The following is a 17,291-nucleotide window of genomic DNA, read 5'->3' on the forward strand; positions in this document are numbered from 1 at the left end:
ATTAATCAAAGATTTGTTATACTTACTCCCAAACAGTTGGTATAATGAATGAACATATAAGGACCCTCTTGAAAAATTACCTCTGTTTAAATATATTATAGCCGATATTTAATAAGAACACAACAAGCTGACTAAATATTCAATGCTGGGCTGTAACACACGTGAAGCGCAGATGCTTTCCGCCAGGCCTCATTATTTTATACCTTAGATTGCCAATTAATCCTCGGTTCTCTGAAACTGGGTGATCTTAGATTTCTGGTTAGAGTATCCAAAATGAGGGAGCAAATGTCAAAGCAGATTCTGAGTACAGCCCCGGGGTTGTTACTTCACAGTCCGCACACATGGTGCTTTGGACAACTTCCAGTTCAATTGAAATCAGGTCAGGATTTTCACTCTCTCCCTAGGAAACCCACCAAGTCAGAAGAAGAACAGTTTTATCTCTAACGATACCAGGTCTGGAGAAAATCCGCTTTAACTGTTGTTTTTTTTACACAATCTTCCACTGTCTTTGTTGATGTTTACACACACTCGTTATTAGTAGTCTGTGTTTGCATTGCATTATCATTTGCAACACTTCTGGCTATTGGATCATGGGTTGTTGCTTGGTTTTGTCTTTTGTCTGAGGTTAAACTAACCTCCAGCCCTCTTATCTGCGTCCAACAGACCTGGTTTCCCCCTCTGAGATCAATAGGGTGGATAATACACAAAAAAAAAATGGATAATAAAATTGGCCTTGAGGGCGAGTGGTCCTCTGAGCACACAAAGACACCATACCCCCAAGTGCGTGATCATGTCTGCGTCTGCTGGACTGTGAGAGAGCGAGTTGCCTCACAGGTGCAGAGATAAGCCTGAGCAGTAACAGAGAAGTCATGGATTATTTATCCAGGGCCTACGTGAGCCTGTGTCTGGGATGGTCTGAGCGCGGGCCTCTGATTGGACACACCTTCCTCCCGGCTCACGCCCTCGCACTCTCATCCGGGCGGGGGAGGGGCCTGCGACGCATTTACAACCCATGATTGGCCCAAAATAAGAAAAATTTGCGGCTTTATCTCCCGCAGGTTCGAGGAGCAGGTCGCGCGTTATAAATAGAGGCTGCAGCCGGGGGAGACAAAATGAGCACCGACATCCGAGTGAGCCGCGTCCGGCCACCGCTCCATGACCGCAGTGAGAAGGATGCTGCAGCAAGCTCTTCGAGTATCCGGCCGGAGCGCCTTCCCCCTGGTCAAGTGGATGGAGAGATGGGCCGAGGGCGCGTCGGCCGCTGCGCACGGTGCCAAGGACCTGAGGACGCTGGACGACATGCCCGGGCCGTCCGTGGCCAGCTTCGCCTGGGACCTGTTCGCCAGACGGGGGCTGTCCAGGCTTCACGAGTTACAGGTAGGACGACACAAGTGCAAAACAGGGATGAAGTTAAATAGGAGAACAATGTAAAACAGACTTTCTGCTTATTAATAATATAAATCATACTGATGCACAGGAGATTAAAGAGGGCCCAATGAAGGGCTTTGTGTTACCTATAGGTTGTTGGTAAAGAAAAACAACAGAACATGACAATATACAGTGAACATTATTATATGGATTATTAAAACAATGCTTTCAGATAAGTTTAGAGACGTTTATTTCTTCTCTGCTTTATGTATTTATCGCTAATATGTTTTTTCTTCAAAATGCTCAATTTAGTTGCTTTAATTTCTTGAAGCCATACCTATGCTGATCCTCATATCCCAGTGATAAAACCAGAATCTGTGAATATGCAATTGTTTTCATTCACGACACTCAAAATGTCCATGTCTCCTCCTTCACTTCAAATGTCCAATCTCAGTGAATGTGCACTGGAGGTATCTCAATAGTGCAAGCTGCATGCTGCTCGCTGATTGGCTTGCAAACGTGATATGATGTCACAAAACAAGACGAGCCTGTACGCACACGTTTTAAACTCTGGTGTAAAGTGAGCACATAGCACATGCATATGAAAAAACCTCTATAGGGTCAAACTCCACACATCTTCCAGCACAGCAACGGTCAGTTGTCAGAGTGAAGCAAAAGACATTTTTTAATTGAAATTCCTCCCATTGAAAATAAATGAGATGATTGTATAATTGTATCGTTTAAAATAAATCTAAACATATTTGCTACTGTGCAGTGTCTCTGTCGCACATGTCACAAATATTCCTGCACTGGGCTTTAAACTATAAAGATCAAAGATAATTCAAGCCATCTTGTGTAGCCTGCAGGGTTTTCTAACCCTCTGACTCGTGTCCCATGCAGCTGGAAGGGCTGCAGCGCTATGGTCCCATGTGGAAGGCCAGCTTCGGCCCCATCCTGACAGTTCACGTGGCTGACCCGGCGCTCATCGAGCAGGTGCTGAGGCAGGAGGGCAAGCACCCCATGCGCTCCGACCTCTCCTCCTGGAAGGACTACAGGAAGCTCAGGGGGCATCACTACGGACTCTTGACATCGTGAGTGTTGAAATATCATCTGACAAACTTTTCTGTCGTAGCTTTTGTCCTATCATCTCTCAGCAGACCTGAATCTTAATGAAAAGGTTTATGACCGTCCTGATGTAACTGAGAACAACAAAGAGGAAGCACCATCCACCTCTCAATTTAGTTCATCCACTTACGTGGAACTTTTTTTGATCCAGGCAGAACAGCTGTTTGATAAAGTCTTACATGTTTTTTTTCCTAACTGTGAATGAAGAGATTGGGTAAGGCCATTTCAAAGCTCTTGTACTCTGTGCGTAAAAAATTCATGACAGTCTTTGTGGTGTGTTCGCAGTGAGGGGGAGGAGTGGCAGGCGGTGAGAAGCCTCCTGGGGAAGCACATGCTGCGGCCGAAGGCAGTGGAAGCTTACGATGAAACCCTGAACAGCGTGGTCAGTGACCTCATTGCCAAACTTCGCCTCAGCAGACGCCCCGGAGGCCTCGTCACTGATATCGCCAGCGAGTTCTATCGCTTCGGCCTCGAGGGTAAGGTTTCACCCAGTCTGATGGGCGGAAATGTCATGCATCTGTGCAGGGTGTATCACACCATGTAAACATTGGTAATTAGTGCCAGCCGCATGCAGCGGGCAGTATAATGTGATATCACTGACATTTTAAATACAAATGCCCGTCAGAGCCTGACATCCTGTAATTACATCAACATTTCCACCTTAGAACATTGCAGTGTAACCTTTGTCTCACCTTCCCAGGGCTGGAAAGTATATTCCAATTGTTTTATTGAGGTTAAAGTGGTGACAGGGCTTTTTAGTAAAGTTATACTTAAACTTAAAAGCAAAGCAGGATCAATCAGAAAGTAGTACAAGTACTCATGAAGTAGGGGGGCCAGTATGGGGTGTCATGTCATTATTTTGTATATATTAGCTAGTTGTTAGTGAGGTTTTACTGTGTAATTCAGGCGTTGAAAATGTTTTTCCTGCCAAGGATCATTTAAACAAACTGCATGGGCATTATTAAATTATTGAACACATATTACACTAATCTCTTTAATATGTTGGCTGGAACGGCTCTTTTTGCTGATGTGTCTGATGTCAGATGGTAGTGACATCAGACACAGCGCAGCTGGTTTCAGGTCAAACTACTTGAACCAAAAACCAGCTGCACTGTTAAAAGCACAAAAACATGTAGGCCAGTGGAAACCGGGCTCCGTTAGTTTTTGTCTATTTTCTTTTGCAATATCAGTAAAATGCTTTGCAACTGTTCTTCAAAACAAACTAACACTTTGGAACAATTGAACCTCACCAAGTTCTAACAGCAACAAGGCTCCCTCGTAAATTCTCCTTCTCAATGAGGTGTCAGCTCCTTAGCTGTTAAGTAGCTCACCACAATACGTAACAGTAACATTGGCACTGACTTATACACCTCAGCATGTTTAAAGCTCAAATGATGCTCAACATTGGATTTAGTCACCGTTTGTCCATTTCTCTTGGAGAGAATGACGTCCTACTTCTGGTTTTCTTTTCTTGACCATCACTGGAGACCAAATGTTTCCCAATCCTGGTAAAAGCAGTTATAGTTGGTTGAAGTGGCGATATCATTTATTTTATTTAGCCACCTTTACATACCATATGAATAGTTTAACCTAAAACTGCATCAGAGTGCATAATGATTTGTTGATCATGTGTTGTCTATGTAAATTTTACATTAAGCCAAGATATTAACTTCTGTACAGCTGTAGTAAAACGGCAGAGTTTGGTGGTGAATTGCTTCCTATATCAGAGTTTTGTTTATGAGTGATTGTAGGATAAAGCAGGAGAATGACAGGCGGATTGCGACAACACAAGCATTAATGCGGACATTGCCAGAAGGCAAAGCTTTAGATTTAGCAGTCGATCTCCCGTCCAGACCTCAAATGGTCATGGACTCATGGTAGTGACAGAAAGAATAACAACATCGATACAAGCGGACGAAATTACTTTCCTGTGTAGGGCGAGTGGGTTCGGTCTCAAAGATATGTTGAGGAGCTCAAAGTAGAGTCGCTGCTCCTTCAAGTCGAAAGACCCAGTTGGCTTGGGCAGCTGATTAGGATGCCTCCCGGGTGCCAACTGATGGAAGTTTAACACGCTCATCCAAAAGAAAGGGAGCCTGAGGTAGACCTACAACTTTGTGTAGGGATTTCATATCCCATGTGATTGAGAACGCCTCAGGATCCAGCAGGAGAAGCTGGAACATGTGGCCAGGGATGGATTTTTTAATGGATGTTTGGAAGTAAAATATTCCCTTTAAAAGAATTAGGTTAAAATATTCATTAAATGGAAAATGTCAAGTAGTGAGTACTTCAAATTGCACTTATAATATAGAACATCGGCAAAATGTACTTTGGTACCCAGCTTTTCTGTGTTCATCGTTTTCCAAATGTGATTTAAGAGGAAGAGTTTTCCAGGTAAATACAGTCCAATTTCTCAGTTTGAGAAGGAAAGATTGCCTGAGGGTATGGCCTCTTTCCCTTTGTCCTCCTGCCGTTCTCCTTGCAGGAGGGCAGAGTTGCATTCATTTATTTTACTGTCAGATTTATTCCAGACTAAACACATCTGGTGACTGCACACGTCTCAAACATTTACTCTATACCGTCACCAAAATGACTGTATTGTTTAGATAGAAGCTGGATTGTGACATTTAAAGAGAAACCAAAGGAGCTCAAATGTCTCACTCATATTTACAATATATAGATATAAACACTGACACTACGTTTTACAGCTTTGAAGCGTCCAATATTCTACCATGTTCTTTATTTTAAGATTTTAAAAAAGCTCTTTTTGTTTGTAGTGTTGTTGCTTCATATTTCTAAATGGAGACATAATGTTTATTATTTACTCCTTTATCCTGATAGAAATACAACATTATGGAATCTTTATGTATTTTTTTTGTGTCAACAGGTATTTCCTCCGTGCTGTTTGATTCCAGAATTGGTTGCCTGGATCCCGTGGTTCCTGAAGAGACAGAACGTTTCATCCAGTCGATCAACACTATGTTTGTGATGACGCTTCTTACTATGGCCATGCCTAGCTGGTTGCACAAGCTGTTCCCTAAACCCTGGAACGTCTTCTGTCAGTGCTGGGACTACATGTTTGATTTCGGTAGGTTAATTCTCCTGAGCATCATTTGAGGTTTTATAATGGAAATGTGCAACCTTGGAAGCAATACGTCAATTTGTTTTAGAATTTTTCCTTTTAATATTTCATTGCAAAGAAAATGTTTTTTAAAGTCAGAATATGTGAAATATGCTAATTAAATCTATCAAATGCTAGAGTATATTAAAGAGACACTAAAGATGCACTATACGAGCGAGCACCTCATGTAGAACCGAAACAAAAGTGTGATGTCTTTCCACACTTAATGTCATGAAATTCCTTCCATTCCCCTCAGTTCTAATTGTCCGTTGCTGGATCCACTCATCCACTTACTCTCCCCAGTACATTAAGACTTATCCAGATCTAAGACGTCGAAATCAAACATGTTTAGAATAATCACTGGATCAGGAAGCAGGAGATTAAAGTCCTTAACCCTCACGCACTACAAGATCCTCTGCGCTATAACAAAATGTGAAGTCTTGATGCTGAGCATCAGCTTTATGATGAAGCTGTGGTTGTGATCGACTTAATAGTTTCCCTCAAATTAGGGAAATAAAAACCTTGTGTTCAAATGAGAATTTTGATATAATCATCAAGAGTTTTATCAAGAAAGATAACTTGACCCTAGCCTAATAAAAATACGCCCTAGAAAGCTGAAAACTCACTGCTTGGTCTAAGCAACCTTATGTGAGCGAGTCTCTTCCACATTTACTGACACATAATGTCAAATGATATCTGTTCCTGTAGCAAAAGGTCATATCGACCAGCGGCTGACAACCGAGGCAGAGAAAATTGCTCGTGGAGAAAAGGTGGAGGGCCGTTATCTCACCTACTTCCTGTCCCAGACTGCACTGCCCATAAAGACGGTCTACAGCAACGTCACAGAGCTGCTCCTTGCAGGAGTTGACACGGTACGAACGATCCCTCTGGCACTTTCTTCAACTTGTTCTGTCCGACAGTTTGTAAAAACTCTTGTGTTGCCGTGTTTTTTCAGATCTCCGGCACGATGTCCTGGTCCCTGTATGAGCTGTCCCGTCACCCTGAGCTGCAGGTCTTGCTCCGGAATGAGGTGTTGAGCGCTCTGGAGGGTCGGAGGGTAGCGGAGGCAGCAGATGTTGCTCGTATGCCTCTCCTGAAGGCCACAGTCAAAGAAGTGCTCAGGTATAAGTCGAGAGGTTGCAGCAATTTGGCAGACAAACATCTGATTACGAATTTGAATTATGCTTACATTATTGTACTTTCTTTTTCAGGTTGTACCCGGTTATTCCTGCAAATGCACGGGTCATCCCAGAAACAGACATCCAGGTTGGAGGATACCTCATCCCTAAAAATGTGAGGGATAAGTGCATATTCACACTCAATCTCTGGCACATGCCATTTGTTCACATTCGAAAGAGTCTTTGCTATGGATGGATTTTAAATGAATGTTTCACCTTTGCAATATGACACGTCTAACCATTACATGTTTCCACTCAGACTCTGATCACCCTCTGCCAATATGCAACCTCACGGGATCCGGCAGTGTTTCTAAATCCAGATGAATTCCAGCCTCATCGATGGCTGAACAAAGACCAGGCTCATCACCCGTACGCCTCTCTACCGTTTGGCGTGGGAAAACGCAGCTGCATAGGTCGTCGTATCGCTGAGCTGGAGCTCTATCTCGCCCTTGCCAGGGTGAGTAGGCCGAACTTTAATTTGTATTAAGACTATGAGAGAATAGAGTTGGCCTTTAAAATAAGAAGAGACCAATCTGGTTTTAATCCAGACCTGAGTCAAGTGATTTTAGTGAAAAAGGACAGAATGTAATAAATCCAGGAACTTTAACATTGCAGCCAAGATGCACTGACTCATTGTCTGATTACTTGTTGAATATCAGAATATTTCTAAATATTTTTAATTGCTGGTCATTTATTCAAAAAATACACACAATGTAACATTTAAAAGAAGAGGCTTAAGGTACTGTAAGCAGTGTCATCCAGTATAATAATTATTATTATTTAAACAAAGATTACAAACCTTTAATCACAGTAAGCAAATACATACAATGTCATTTATAATCAAAGACAGCAGATACGATAATACACCATGATTCAAAAGTAATGGCAAAAGAAAAGGAAAACAGACACATTAGTAAAAGAAAAATAGGAAAAAAATCAAGTAAAAATGTTAATTTTTTCATTTAGATATTAACTAAGTATTAAAGCTTTCATGAAAACTGGCAATCGAAACCAGGACTCTACCAAGTCTAACGTCCTATCTCGTCATGTTAAAGAAAGTCAATACAAACGTCCTAGACCCGCTGAGGTCTTCCTTGGGTCATGCAACACTCCACAAATTTTCATGGAAATCGGTTCAGTGGATTTTGAGTAATCCCGGAACAGACGAACAGACAGACAGACGGCGATGAAAACAGAACCACTTTGATGGAAGGAATAAGATTGTGTCACATACTGCATGTTACAGATTACTGGAGCGATTCAACAAGTGATTTAGATTGTTAACGATTAAATACAGTTTGTCAGAAACTGCTGTGTTTCCCACAATTCATCCTACTGCCCTTTGGAATAATGTGAAAGTAAAAGAATGTGTTTTAAGCCATTGTACAAATCCTGCTCCTAACGCTTTCATTTGATTACTTAATCCTGGGGTTTCAGTTTAGAGTCACTCTCCAACACTTTCTCCCATGATGCCCACTTGATTTTCTTTTTATTTCATTCACCCTGTAGTAAATCTACTTTGATCTGATTCCTCTCTTATTAGATCCTTGTAGAGTTCGATGTGAAGCCAGACCCAGAAGGGGTTACCGTGAAGCCCATGACACGGACGCTTCTAGTTCCTGACAATGTCATTAGCCTCCAGTTTATCGAACGATGACCTGCTCCCCCCCAAGCTGATCAGTTACGTGAATGTGAGTCCTCTCTGCAGCAGGGAACACTGGCAGGCGGAGCCACCACTGGAACCGTGAGCCTGCCACACACAGTGGATCATATCAGGGCAGACCTTTAACCGTCAACACAACTCAGACCAAAGCGCTCCGACCTGTCACCTCGGCTGCAGAGGCCTGGGGAAAAGGACAAATGAACAAAGGAGGAGGAGCAACGACTCGTCACTAAAACTTCCACAGGGAGCGGTGTAACTCCAAATTTAAAGCTGTGTATTTTAATGAGATCACCGTTAAGCACTTAAGTATTTGCACAAGCAAGTTAATGATCTCCAACACAGTTCACAAAGATGTTCATTGAGTCAAGCGGGGTACACTTCATGGAATTTGATGCAATATGTAAAGAATTTGGAGCTGAGATTTTTCAGAAATCGGGTAGCCCTGCCTAAACCTGATTATGAACCGTTCAGTGCAGCAGTATCAACAACTTCCTGTGGTGATCAGGCAAAAAAGAGCCTGTTTGTATGTTTTATTTCTCTTTAAATTGGATATAGACGGTGTAAATGATTGTTATCAGAACCTTAGACACATGGCACATGGAGATACTGTTTCTAATACCTCCAGCTACTGTGAAAGAGTCGTGTAGATATGATCAGTGTATTGATCAAAGTGTATTTTGGTGCTTGTGGTTAAAAACTGTTTGTAACTGGTTCATTTTTATTTTGGAAAAGAAATGGCAGCTGTTGAAATGATTCCTGTGTAGGGATACAAGTAGTGCCACTGAAATCTGGAAAGTAGGCTTTGTAAATGTCAATATTTGTCTCTAAAATGTAAATGAACGCCTTGATTCATTAGTGCAGCACAATGTCTTTAATTTGTCTTATTTTTTTACAACTATTACCTATGAGTGATATATCAGCATTTTGTAAACTTGGTAAGCTTCTGTATTTATTTTTAATTTAACAAACTTTGGAACTGTTACTGTAAACGTCAATAAAAGGTTTCGAGTTGCACTTGTTTCAATGTGTTGGTTTTATTAAAGGTATCAGGTTATACCCATAGTATCACCTGTTTCTTTGTTCTACCTCAGTATTTAAATCATCAGACCTATAATCTGACATATCACGTTGGAATAAGTCATTCGTTTGATGCCAGGGAACCACCGCTGCGCACGTAGGCAGTCATTTCTAGGAAGGAAGCATGGCGCTGAGAATCAAAGTTCCTGTTTGACATGTGGTCTGAGTGTGAGCTGTGGGTCGATAATCACTCCACAAAAACCACTGCACAGCCTCGTTCATGACATCTTCCCGTCCTGTCATGGAACGATTATGTTTCACTGCAGCTCCACCTCTAAACAGAAGTCATGCTGTTTAACTATTAGAGATTCAGTCAAAATTGGACATAAGCTCCAAAACCTTAGACCAATTTATGCCAAATATGAATAAGCTCTGTGATGGACGTTTTCTGGAAGCTGGTGAAAGGAGAACTCAGCAGCAGGTGATAGAGTTTAATGTAGAACTGATGTAGCTCCTGACTTACACACACGTGTTTATTAGTTCTGTGCACTTTTAGAAATTAGACATGGAATTACTACGAAGCTAAACACCATATTGGATCAATATTTGACTGTAGAGAAATGGACCATGGTAGAAACGTCATTAAATTGCGGTTTTCTGCACTGGAACTGGAAAACCCCTAGTCCTCCAACCACACTGGAAAACGTGGGGCTCCTGTAGGAAAAAGGGAAAAGAATCACAGAGCTCTGGTTGGAAGAATAACCCTGTGTGTAAAGTGTAACTGTACCATTTTCTTTAATGATGTGAGAGGATGTCCTCGGACTACTGAAAATAAAAGAGAGACTTTCATTTATTTGAAATATTACTGGTAGTTATACATTCAGTTGGCAGTTAAAACCAATCCAGCCTAATGAAACAGTCCTATAATAAATCCTCCTGTCATGAATGTTATAATGTTCCGTTTATGGAAATTTCATCGAGGACTTGATTTAACTGTGTCGTCAATATACATTATATTACATTATACAGAGAAGCCTCGTTGATATGATAAGGGTCCACATAATACTGGAACAGCTGTCCTATAAATCAGTGTAACTACAATACCACCTATTTCTAATCGCAACCCTAATCCTAATCCTAACCGAAACCCTAACCTACCCTAACCTAACCTAACCTATCTCCTTCGCCTATGTGCTTTTAACCCTAAATAGTTTTTTTCCCTTCCGAAGATCGTATACGCTCGGTTCCAATCGATCGGCAGTGCCCGCATTAGTGGGGGTACAGCCTACTCGCAAGACTCTACGACCTTCTTATCCATAACCCTAACCCTAACCCTAATTGCAACACTAACCCTAACACTTCACAAATTGGGTTTTCCTTTCCGAAGGTCGTAGAAGCTCGGGGATGGTACCAATCGATCGAGAGTGCCCGCATTAGTGCTGGTAAAGCCTACTCCCAAGTCTCGACGACCTTCTTATCAATAACCCTAACCCTAATTGCAGCACTAACCCTAACACTTCACAAATTGGGTTTTTCCCTTCCGAAGATCGTATACGCTCAGGGATGGTACCAATCGATCGGAAGTGTCAGCATTAGTGGGGGTAGAGCCTACTCGCAAGTCTCTACGACCTTCTTATCCATAACCCTAGCCCATATTGGCTTCTTGCTGCGCGTTTGGCTTTTTGCAACGCGTTACGGTATTTGCTGCGCGTTTCTCTATTTGCAGCTCGTTCCGGTATTTGCAGCGCTTTTCTCTTTTGGCAGGTGTTTTGTCAACTTGCATGTGTTTTCTTAAGTTGCCGTTCGTTGAGCTTTCAGGGCCACCGTACTTTTTACTCATTAAATGACAATTCTACAATGAAAAAGCCCCAAAAGGGAAATAATAATGATTACATTTTAGTAACATTGTCCAATTGAAACAAAACTGCTCACGTTACATTAGAGGGGTAGTTTGTATCTCCAATCTGTTTAGATGACACTCATCTCAATTTGAAGTTGATCTGATGAAATACGTAAATTTGCCAACTTTGGCAACGATATGAGAATGTTAAAACCCCCAAAAAGTCAATAGAGTGGCTGAAGAAAAATATACAATAATAATAATCCTTACAATTTTAGTAGGGCCTCCCACTGTTCGGTGCTCGGGCCCTAATTATATCCTCTAATTTATATCAGTGTCAGCATCAACCCACAAAATCCACATCGATCAGGCTCTAATCGTGACCATAGGGGCAACTTGTGCGTGTGAATTTTCAATTAGCAAAGACAGAAAGAGCCACAGGTTATCAAATAAAATCGTGAGAGTTAAATCAGCGAGTGTCTAAACTCCAGTCCAGGAGGTGGCGCTACAGCCCCGTGATCAGCGCCTCACAACTGGAAAGTAGCGGAGAAGCTAATGCTAACAGACCTACGTCAAAACACGTAAACTCGTGTAGCCAGTTCGTCATGTAGGAAGCGAACACGCTGCTGATAACAAGTACCGACAGACTCCAGACTCCAGTTAACGGACCTGATTTCATAACGTAGACAATTAACAAGAAAAGGTCAGTAACGAGACAGCAGCTGTTGGCATTAGCCTGCTAATCAACTATCGTTAGCTTCCGTCTTAGCTAAGCTTGTGCTAGCTTATCAGCGATAACCAGCAGATTTGGTTTGTTTTCGATCAGATAGCATCGTCTAACCAAGCAGAATGTACAGAAACCTTGTGTATGTCGGCTCTATAACCCACCACCACCATTCATACAATGCTAAATGCTGCTTATTGCAGGCACCGGGAGAGGCTGTGGCTAACGTTGGATGTAAACAAAAGACGTGGCTAAGTTGATTAGCCTGCCCATCCTCTTGACTTCCACTCATGCTAGACAAACACACAGCCTCGACATGAGTCTCACACACATTTAAAAGACAAACTGAGAATTGAATGATGTACTCTGGGACGTAGTATGTGCCGTCTAACATGTGTTTCCGCTTGAGCTAAACGGCAAACATCACGTTAGCATGATCACTGTCATGGGATAACATCGATAATCAATTAAAGGCCGACGCATTCATGATTACGCTTCACTCCGTTTATAAGGTACCCGGATGTAAAATCAAGAACCTCTGAGCACCTCATTCTTGCATAAATCTCCTGCTCAATGTTTCACAGTTGACTGCCTTCTAGACTAAGGAAACGCTTATGTTTTATGGACTGACGATATACATTCATACAGTCAGGACATCTAGTCAAACCGTCTCCTGACTCTACACTGAGACATCTGAATGATTCCCTGATGTGTTTTTGTGATGTAACAGATGCAAGCAGGTGACCCTCTGGTTGGTGCATCTATGGCGGTCTCAGGTGCCCAGAGTCGGTCAGAGGACGAAGAGTCGCTCGGAGTAAAAGATATGAAAAGGACAGCAACACAAGCATTTGGCAGTGGTGTTCCCAAACGTAGAAGTTCTTCCAGGTTTGATATATTTCCTTATATATGTTAAAGTCAGTCCAGCTTTGCAGTTTTATAGTTTTGTTGGCCACAATACATACATACACACACATATGTATGTATGTGTGTAGTGCTTCAATAATGTTGACAAAATAATGTCCACAGGTCAATAAAGAGGAAGAAGTTTGACGATGAGCTCGTAGAAAGCAGTCTTGTGAAGTCATCTAGCAGAGTCAAAGGCCCTCCTGTCATAGAGCCTGTCCGCTGTCCAACGAGTGAACTCTCATCTTGTGAGAAAAAAAAGGTTTGTATTACCATGAAATCGGCAGATTTCATCAGGAAGTAATGGCTGCAATAGAACTTGTAAAGGTGCAATGAATGATTTATGTACCTTTTGATACATGATGTCAGGTGACAAAGTCAGGAACCACTCTCACACCACCTCTCGCCATGGTAATAAACCCTCCACCCATCACCAAAAGAGTGAAGAAAAGCAAGCAACCTCTACATATCACCAAAGACCTGGGGCGGTGGAAACCCACTGATGATCTGCTCCTTATTAATGCAGTGCTGCAGGTGAGGAGTTTAAAAATGTAAATCGTTGCCATATTGTTGGAAGAATTCTGTAACTAGTTTCTTGTATTAATCTGTCACTTTATGAATCCCCAATGTGCGACGTTCATACCACAGCTCTTGTATTTTTCTTTTTCTCTAGACAACAGATCTAACCTCAGTTCATCTGGGGGTCAAGTTCAGCTGTCGTTTCACTTTGCGGGAGATTAAAGAGAGGTGGTACGCTCTGCTCTACGATCCTGTCATCTCAAAGTAAGAGAATAGCAATGATCCCTTAACCTCCTGTTCCAAGTTTGTATAATTCACTTGTTGATGACACTCTTCAGTATCTTTGAATCTCATTCTCTTTGTTGTCTGTCTGGTTAGGCTGGCATGGCAGGCCATGCGGCAGCTTCACCCAGAGGCCATTGCAGCAATTCAAAGTAAAGCCCTTTTCAGTCAGGCTGAGGAGGCACTACTGGCAAAGATTGGTTCGGTATGTGAAATTATTTCTTTTGGAAAGAGTGTATCCATCACTTGAAATACTCATTTAACATCTGTACTCATAAGCTATTTACCAAATTTTGTCATCAAACAGACCAGTCAGCCTAAACTGGACGTGTTCCAAGAGCTTCTTAGCAAACACCCTGGTGTCTTTCACCCATCGCGCACTCCCAAGAGCCTACTGGTGCACTGGCAGCTGTTAAAGCAGTACTACCTACTGGATGACCAGAGTGGTGAGTTTAATTTCCCACCCATTTGTACCAATATTGGTACATTTACCATTTATGTGGTTTGGTTTCTCTGTGCAAATAGACAAAAAATTTGCTTTAAAAGGCTCTATTTTTGTCTAAAATACATTCTTATTGTTATTATATATGCATTTTATTACTAATGTGGGTGTTGCTTACAATAGAAATGACCAAAGCTTCTGAGCATTTGAGTCTGCTAAACCTCCCACACAATCAGGCTTTTCACCCGTTTATGTGACTACCTACATTTTTAAGAAACGTATATTTTAGTTTCACATACAAACTGTTATACTGCAGTGAATTGCTAATATGCCACCACCAATTCAGTGTTATTGATGGTTGTGATTTTGATGTATGAGAAAGCCCCTAGTGTCGGTTTTGGGGGGAAATGTGATAGGCTCTGTATTTAATGGCTTTCTGTTGGTTTTGATTGTGTGTTGCAGTCCAGCCTCTTCCTAAAGGTGACCAGGTCCTCAACTTCTCTGATGCTGAGCAGATGGTTGATGACGTAAAGTTAAAGTAAGACTGTCTTTCATCTTTTAGTATTTGGTAAAATATTGTGCGTCAATGAGTTATCAAAACTGATCATGTTTCTTTTCACGCAGGGAGAACAGAGATGAAGTTTTGGAGCATGGTAAGAAGTAATTATTAAGGAAACTTATTGTCCATAACATTGTTCTAATGGATTTCATCATCATTGCACAACATGAATTTAAATTGTCCTTATCTTCTTTCTCAGAGCTGATGATTTCTGATCGGCACCAGAAAAAAGAGATCAGACAGTTAGAGCAGGAGTTGCCTCGTTGGCAGGTTCTGGTGGACAGTATCACAGGTATGTAAAGTTCCTCTTGCCAAGGTCAAGCTTATGGCTTTTATTATTTGTTCTAATTTAGTCTGGTGGAACTAATTAAGGTTCATATGTGTCTCTAGGGATGAGCATGCCTGACTTTGACAACCAGACACTGGCAGCACTACGGGGGCGAATGGTACGCTACCTCATGAGATCAAGAGAGGTAATTAATCTCCTGTCAATTGTAACGGTTATGCAATGTAAACATCAGAAAGGCAAAAATAGAAGCACATAGTAAAAGGGATTTCTTCATCTGTGATGATGTATTTTCACTATGATGCTAATTGTTTTTTTTTACACAGATTACGTTGGGCAGGGCGACCAAGGACAAACAGATAGATGTGGATCTGTCACTAGAAGGACCAGCCTGGAAAATATCAAGAAAACAAGGTGAGTAAACTCATTCAACCCTCGTCTGATTGTTGTGGACAATCTCCTGCTGCTTTCTTCATATGTCAAAGGGAAACTTAGGAGTTTGTGTCTGAAAATAGTTTAAATGCGACAATTACCTAAACCTGTGATATCTGTTGACAGTAAACATACCTACCAATCATCTACAAAACGTTATGTAATGAAATAAAAATATGATGGTTACTCTGCGTGTTGCCGTTTACAGGAATTATAAAACTGAAGAATAATGGTGACTTCTTCATCGCCAACGAGGGCAGACGACCCATTTACATTGATGGCAGACCAGTCCTGTCGGGCAACAAGTGGAAACTCAATAACAACTCAGTGGTGGAGGTGTGTTTGTGGTCCAACCAAGTCGTATAACATTCCAAATAAAACTACCATGATGTGTTCAAGTGGTACTGAGCCATGCATGGCCCTAACATACTGTGTCTGTCTCTTCAGATCGCAGGTCTCCGCTTTGTGTTTCTAATTAACCTGGAACTCATCTCGCTAATAAAAGCCGAAGCAGCCAAGATGACTCAGCAGTGAATGTCCACGACCAAGCACAAGAATCGATAGACACAACACGCTGGCAGATGAATGGACCAGTCAGTCGTTTTGCGGAGGAGAATGCTTAACAGTTGTTCTTACAAAGCACAGCTCCGTTACCAAGACTCAGACTGACAACAGCTATGTTAACCTCACATGTGAACTTGTCAACAGGCTACTGCTTAACCCTGGAACTAAATAGTAACAGGTTCTCACTTGGTGTTTGAACATTTTCCATGTTGTAATGTAGATAGTCTCATGGTAGAGCCTTGTTTTCCAGTTTTTCAAAATATTGTATTTAAATGCTGCAGTAAAAGCTTTTTCAAAAACTGAGCTTGTGTTCCCCATGTTTTGTTTACTATCAAATCTACTGATGTTTCACATGTAGACCAGACCAATATGCTAAAATTATAAAATACACTGAGTTATGTTTCATCAGTGTCCCAATACAGGAACCTCTTGAATCTTTCTAACTGTAAAAACCAAATGAATATTGATGCCATACTGTATTTCAATAAGATTACTCTGAATTAGTCAGGGTTCATACATATGTTATCAAATGTAGACGGGGACATTATGAGGGAAACGATGAGAACAACCTGCTTTTCTCTTAAAAGACGTAAGTAAGTAAATTGTCTTCAGTCTTAAAAAACCTGCAGTGGCTTTTTTATTAACTTCCTAACGTTGCCTGTGGGAGATTGTGGCTGCACAGTGCTTCTGGTTTTATCTGTAGATTTAACAATATGCCCAGTGATTATGTTGCGTATTTTTGTCCAAACTGCATTTACTTGTCTAATTAGTAAATACACAGCAAATTTAAATTAAAGATCAATAGAATAAACATAGGTAATAAGTATATACAAAGAGAACTTAATAGCAGATATTAATTTTGTACACAACCTATAAAACGATCTATATAGTATGTATGCACAGTACTGTATATATAAAGATAAGTAAATAGTATAATTACAGTATACAAAACATATACAAAGAGTATAGATATTATATATGTACATACATTTGATGTACCTGATATGCATACATTGCTCAGAAATACACTTACATCACACATCAGGGGTTTCATTTATAACCGCTGCGTACGCACAAAACGGGGCCTGAAACGTGCGTGCCACTTCTCACGCAAACGTTGGGATTTATAAAATCAAACTCGAGGGGAAAATTTGCGTATTTCCACGCAAACTCTGACCAATGCGTACGAACGTTTTGGAGACCAGAGAGTGGCGACGCAGACGTGAGGTGGTGAACTGAGGCAGATTATTCTCCACTTCATCATTTACATT

The 17,291-nt window shown here is 41.3% G+C and overlaps 2 protein-coding genes across 3 annotated transcripts; both read left to right on the forward strand.

Annotated features, from left to right (window-relative positions):
- Positions 1-1,100: 1,100 nt before the first annotated feature.
- On the forward strand, positions 1,101-9,466 carry LOC128449127 (25-hydroxyvitamin D-1 alpha hydroxylase, mitochondrial). The gene is made up of 9 exons (XM_053432176.1): positions 1,101-1,377; positions 2,269-2,459; positions 2,779-2,969; positions 5,378-5,578; positions 6,320-6,483; positions 6,567-6,733; positions 6,823-6,904; positions 7,049-7,246; positions 8,333-9,466. Exons 1-9 carry the CDS (start codon positions 1,156-1,158, stop codon positions 8,444-8,446), a joined length of 1,530 nt encoding a protein of 509 aa, XP_053288151.1. The 5' UTR covers positions 1,101-1,155; the 3' UTR covers positions 8,447-9,466.
- Positions 9,467-11,818: 2,352 nt separating this feature from the next.
- mcrs1 (microspherule protein 1) lies at positions 11,819-16,323 on the forward strand. Of its 2 annotated transcripts, XM_053432187.1 has the most exons (14): positions 11,819-12,012; positions 12,764-12,918; positions 13,060-13,198; positions 13,306-13,470; positions 13,610-13,719; positions 13,834-13,942; positions 14,045-14,183; positions 14,642-14,717; positions 14,804-14,832; positions 14,938-15,030; positions 15,129-15,211; positions 15,351-15,438; positions 15,665-15,792; positions 15,904-16,323. In XM_053432187.1, exons 2-14 carry the CDS (start codon positions 12,764-12,766, stop codon positions 15,988-15,990), a joined length of 1,401 nt encoding a protein of 466 aa, XP_053288162.1. In that variant the 5' UTR covers positions 11,819-12,012; the 3' UTR covers positions 15,991-16,323. The 2 variants fall into 2 exon arrangements, with proteins under 2 accessions (XP_053288162.1, XP_053288170.1); XM_053432195.1 differs by lacking the exons at positions 11,819-12,012; positions 12,764-12,918 and having other exon boundaries at positions 13,060-13,197; positions 13,304-13,470.
- The last annotated feature ends 968 nt before the right edge of the window (positions 16,324-17,291 follow it).

Source organism: Pleuronectes platessa, chromosome 2 (assembly GCF_947347685.1).
Source record: "Pleuronectes platessa chromosome 2, fPlePla1.1, whole genome shotgun sequence".
NCBI classification, from domain to species: domain Eukaryota; kingdom Metazoa; phylum Chordata; class Actinopteri; order Pleuronectiformes; family Pleuronectidae; genus Pleuronectes; species Pleuronectes platessa.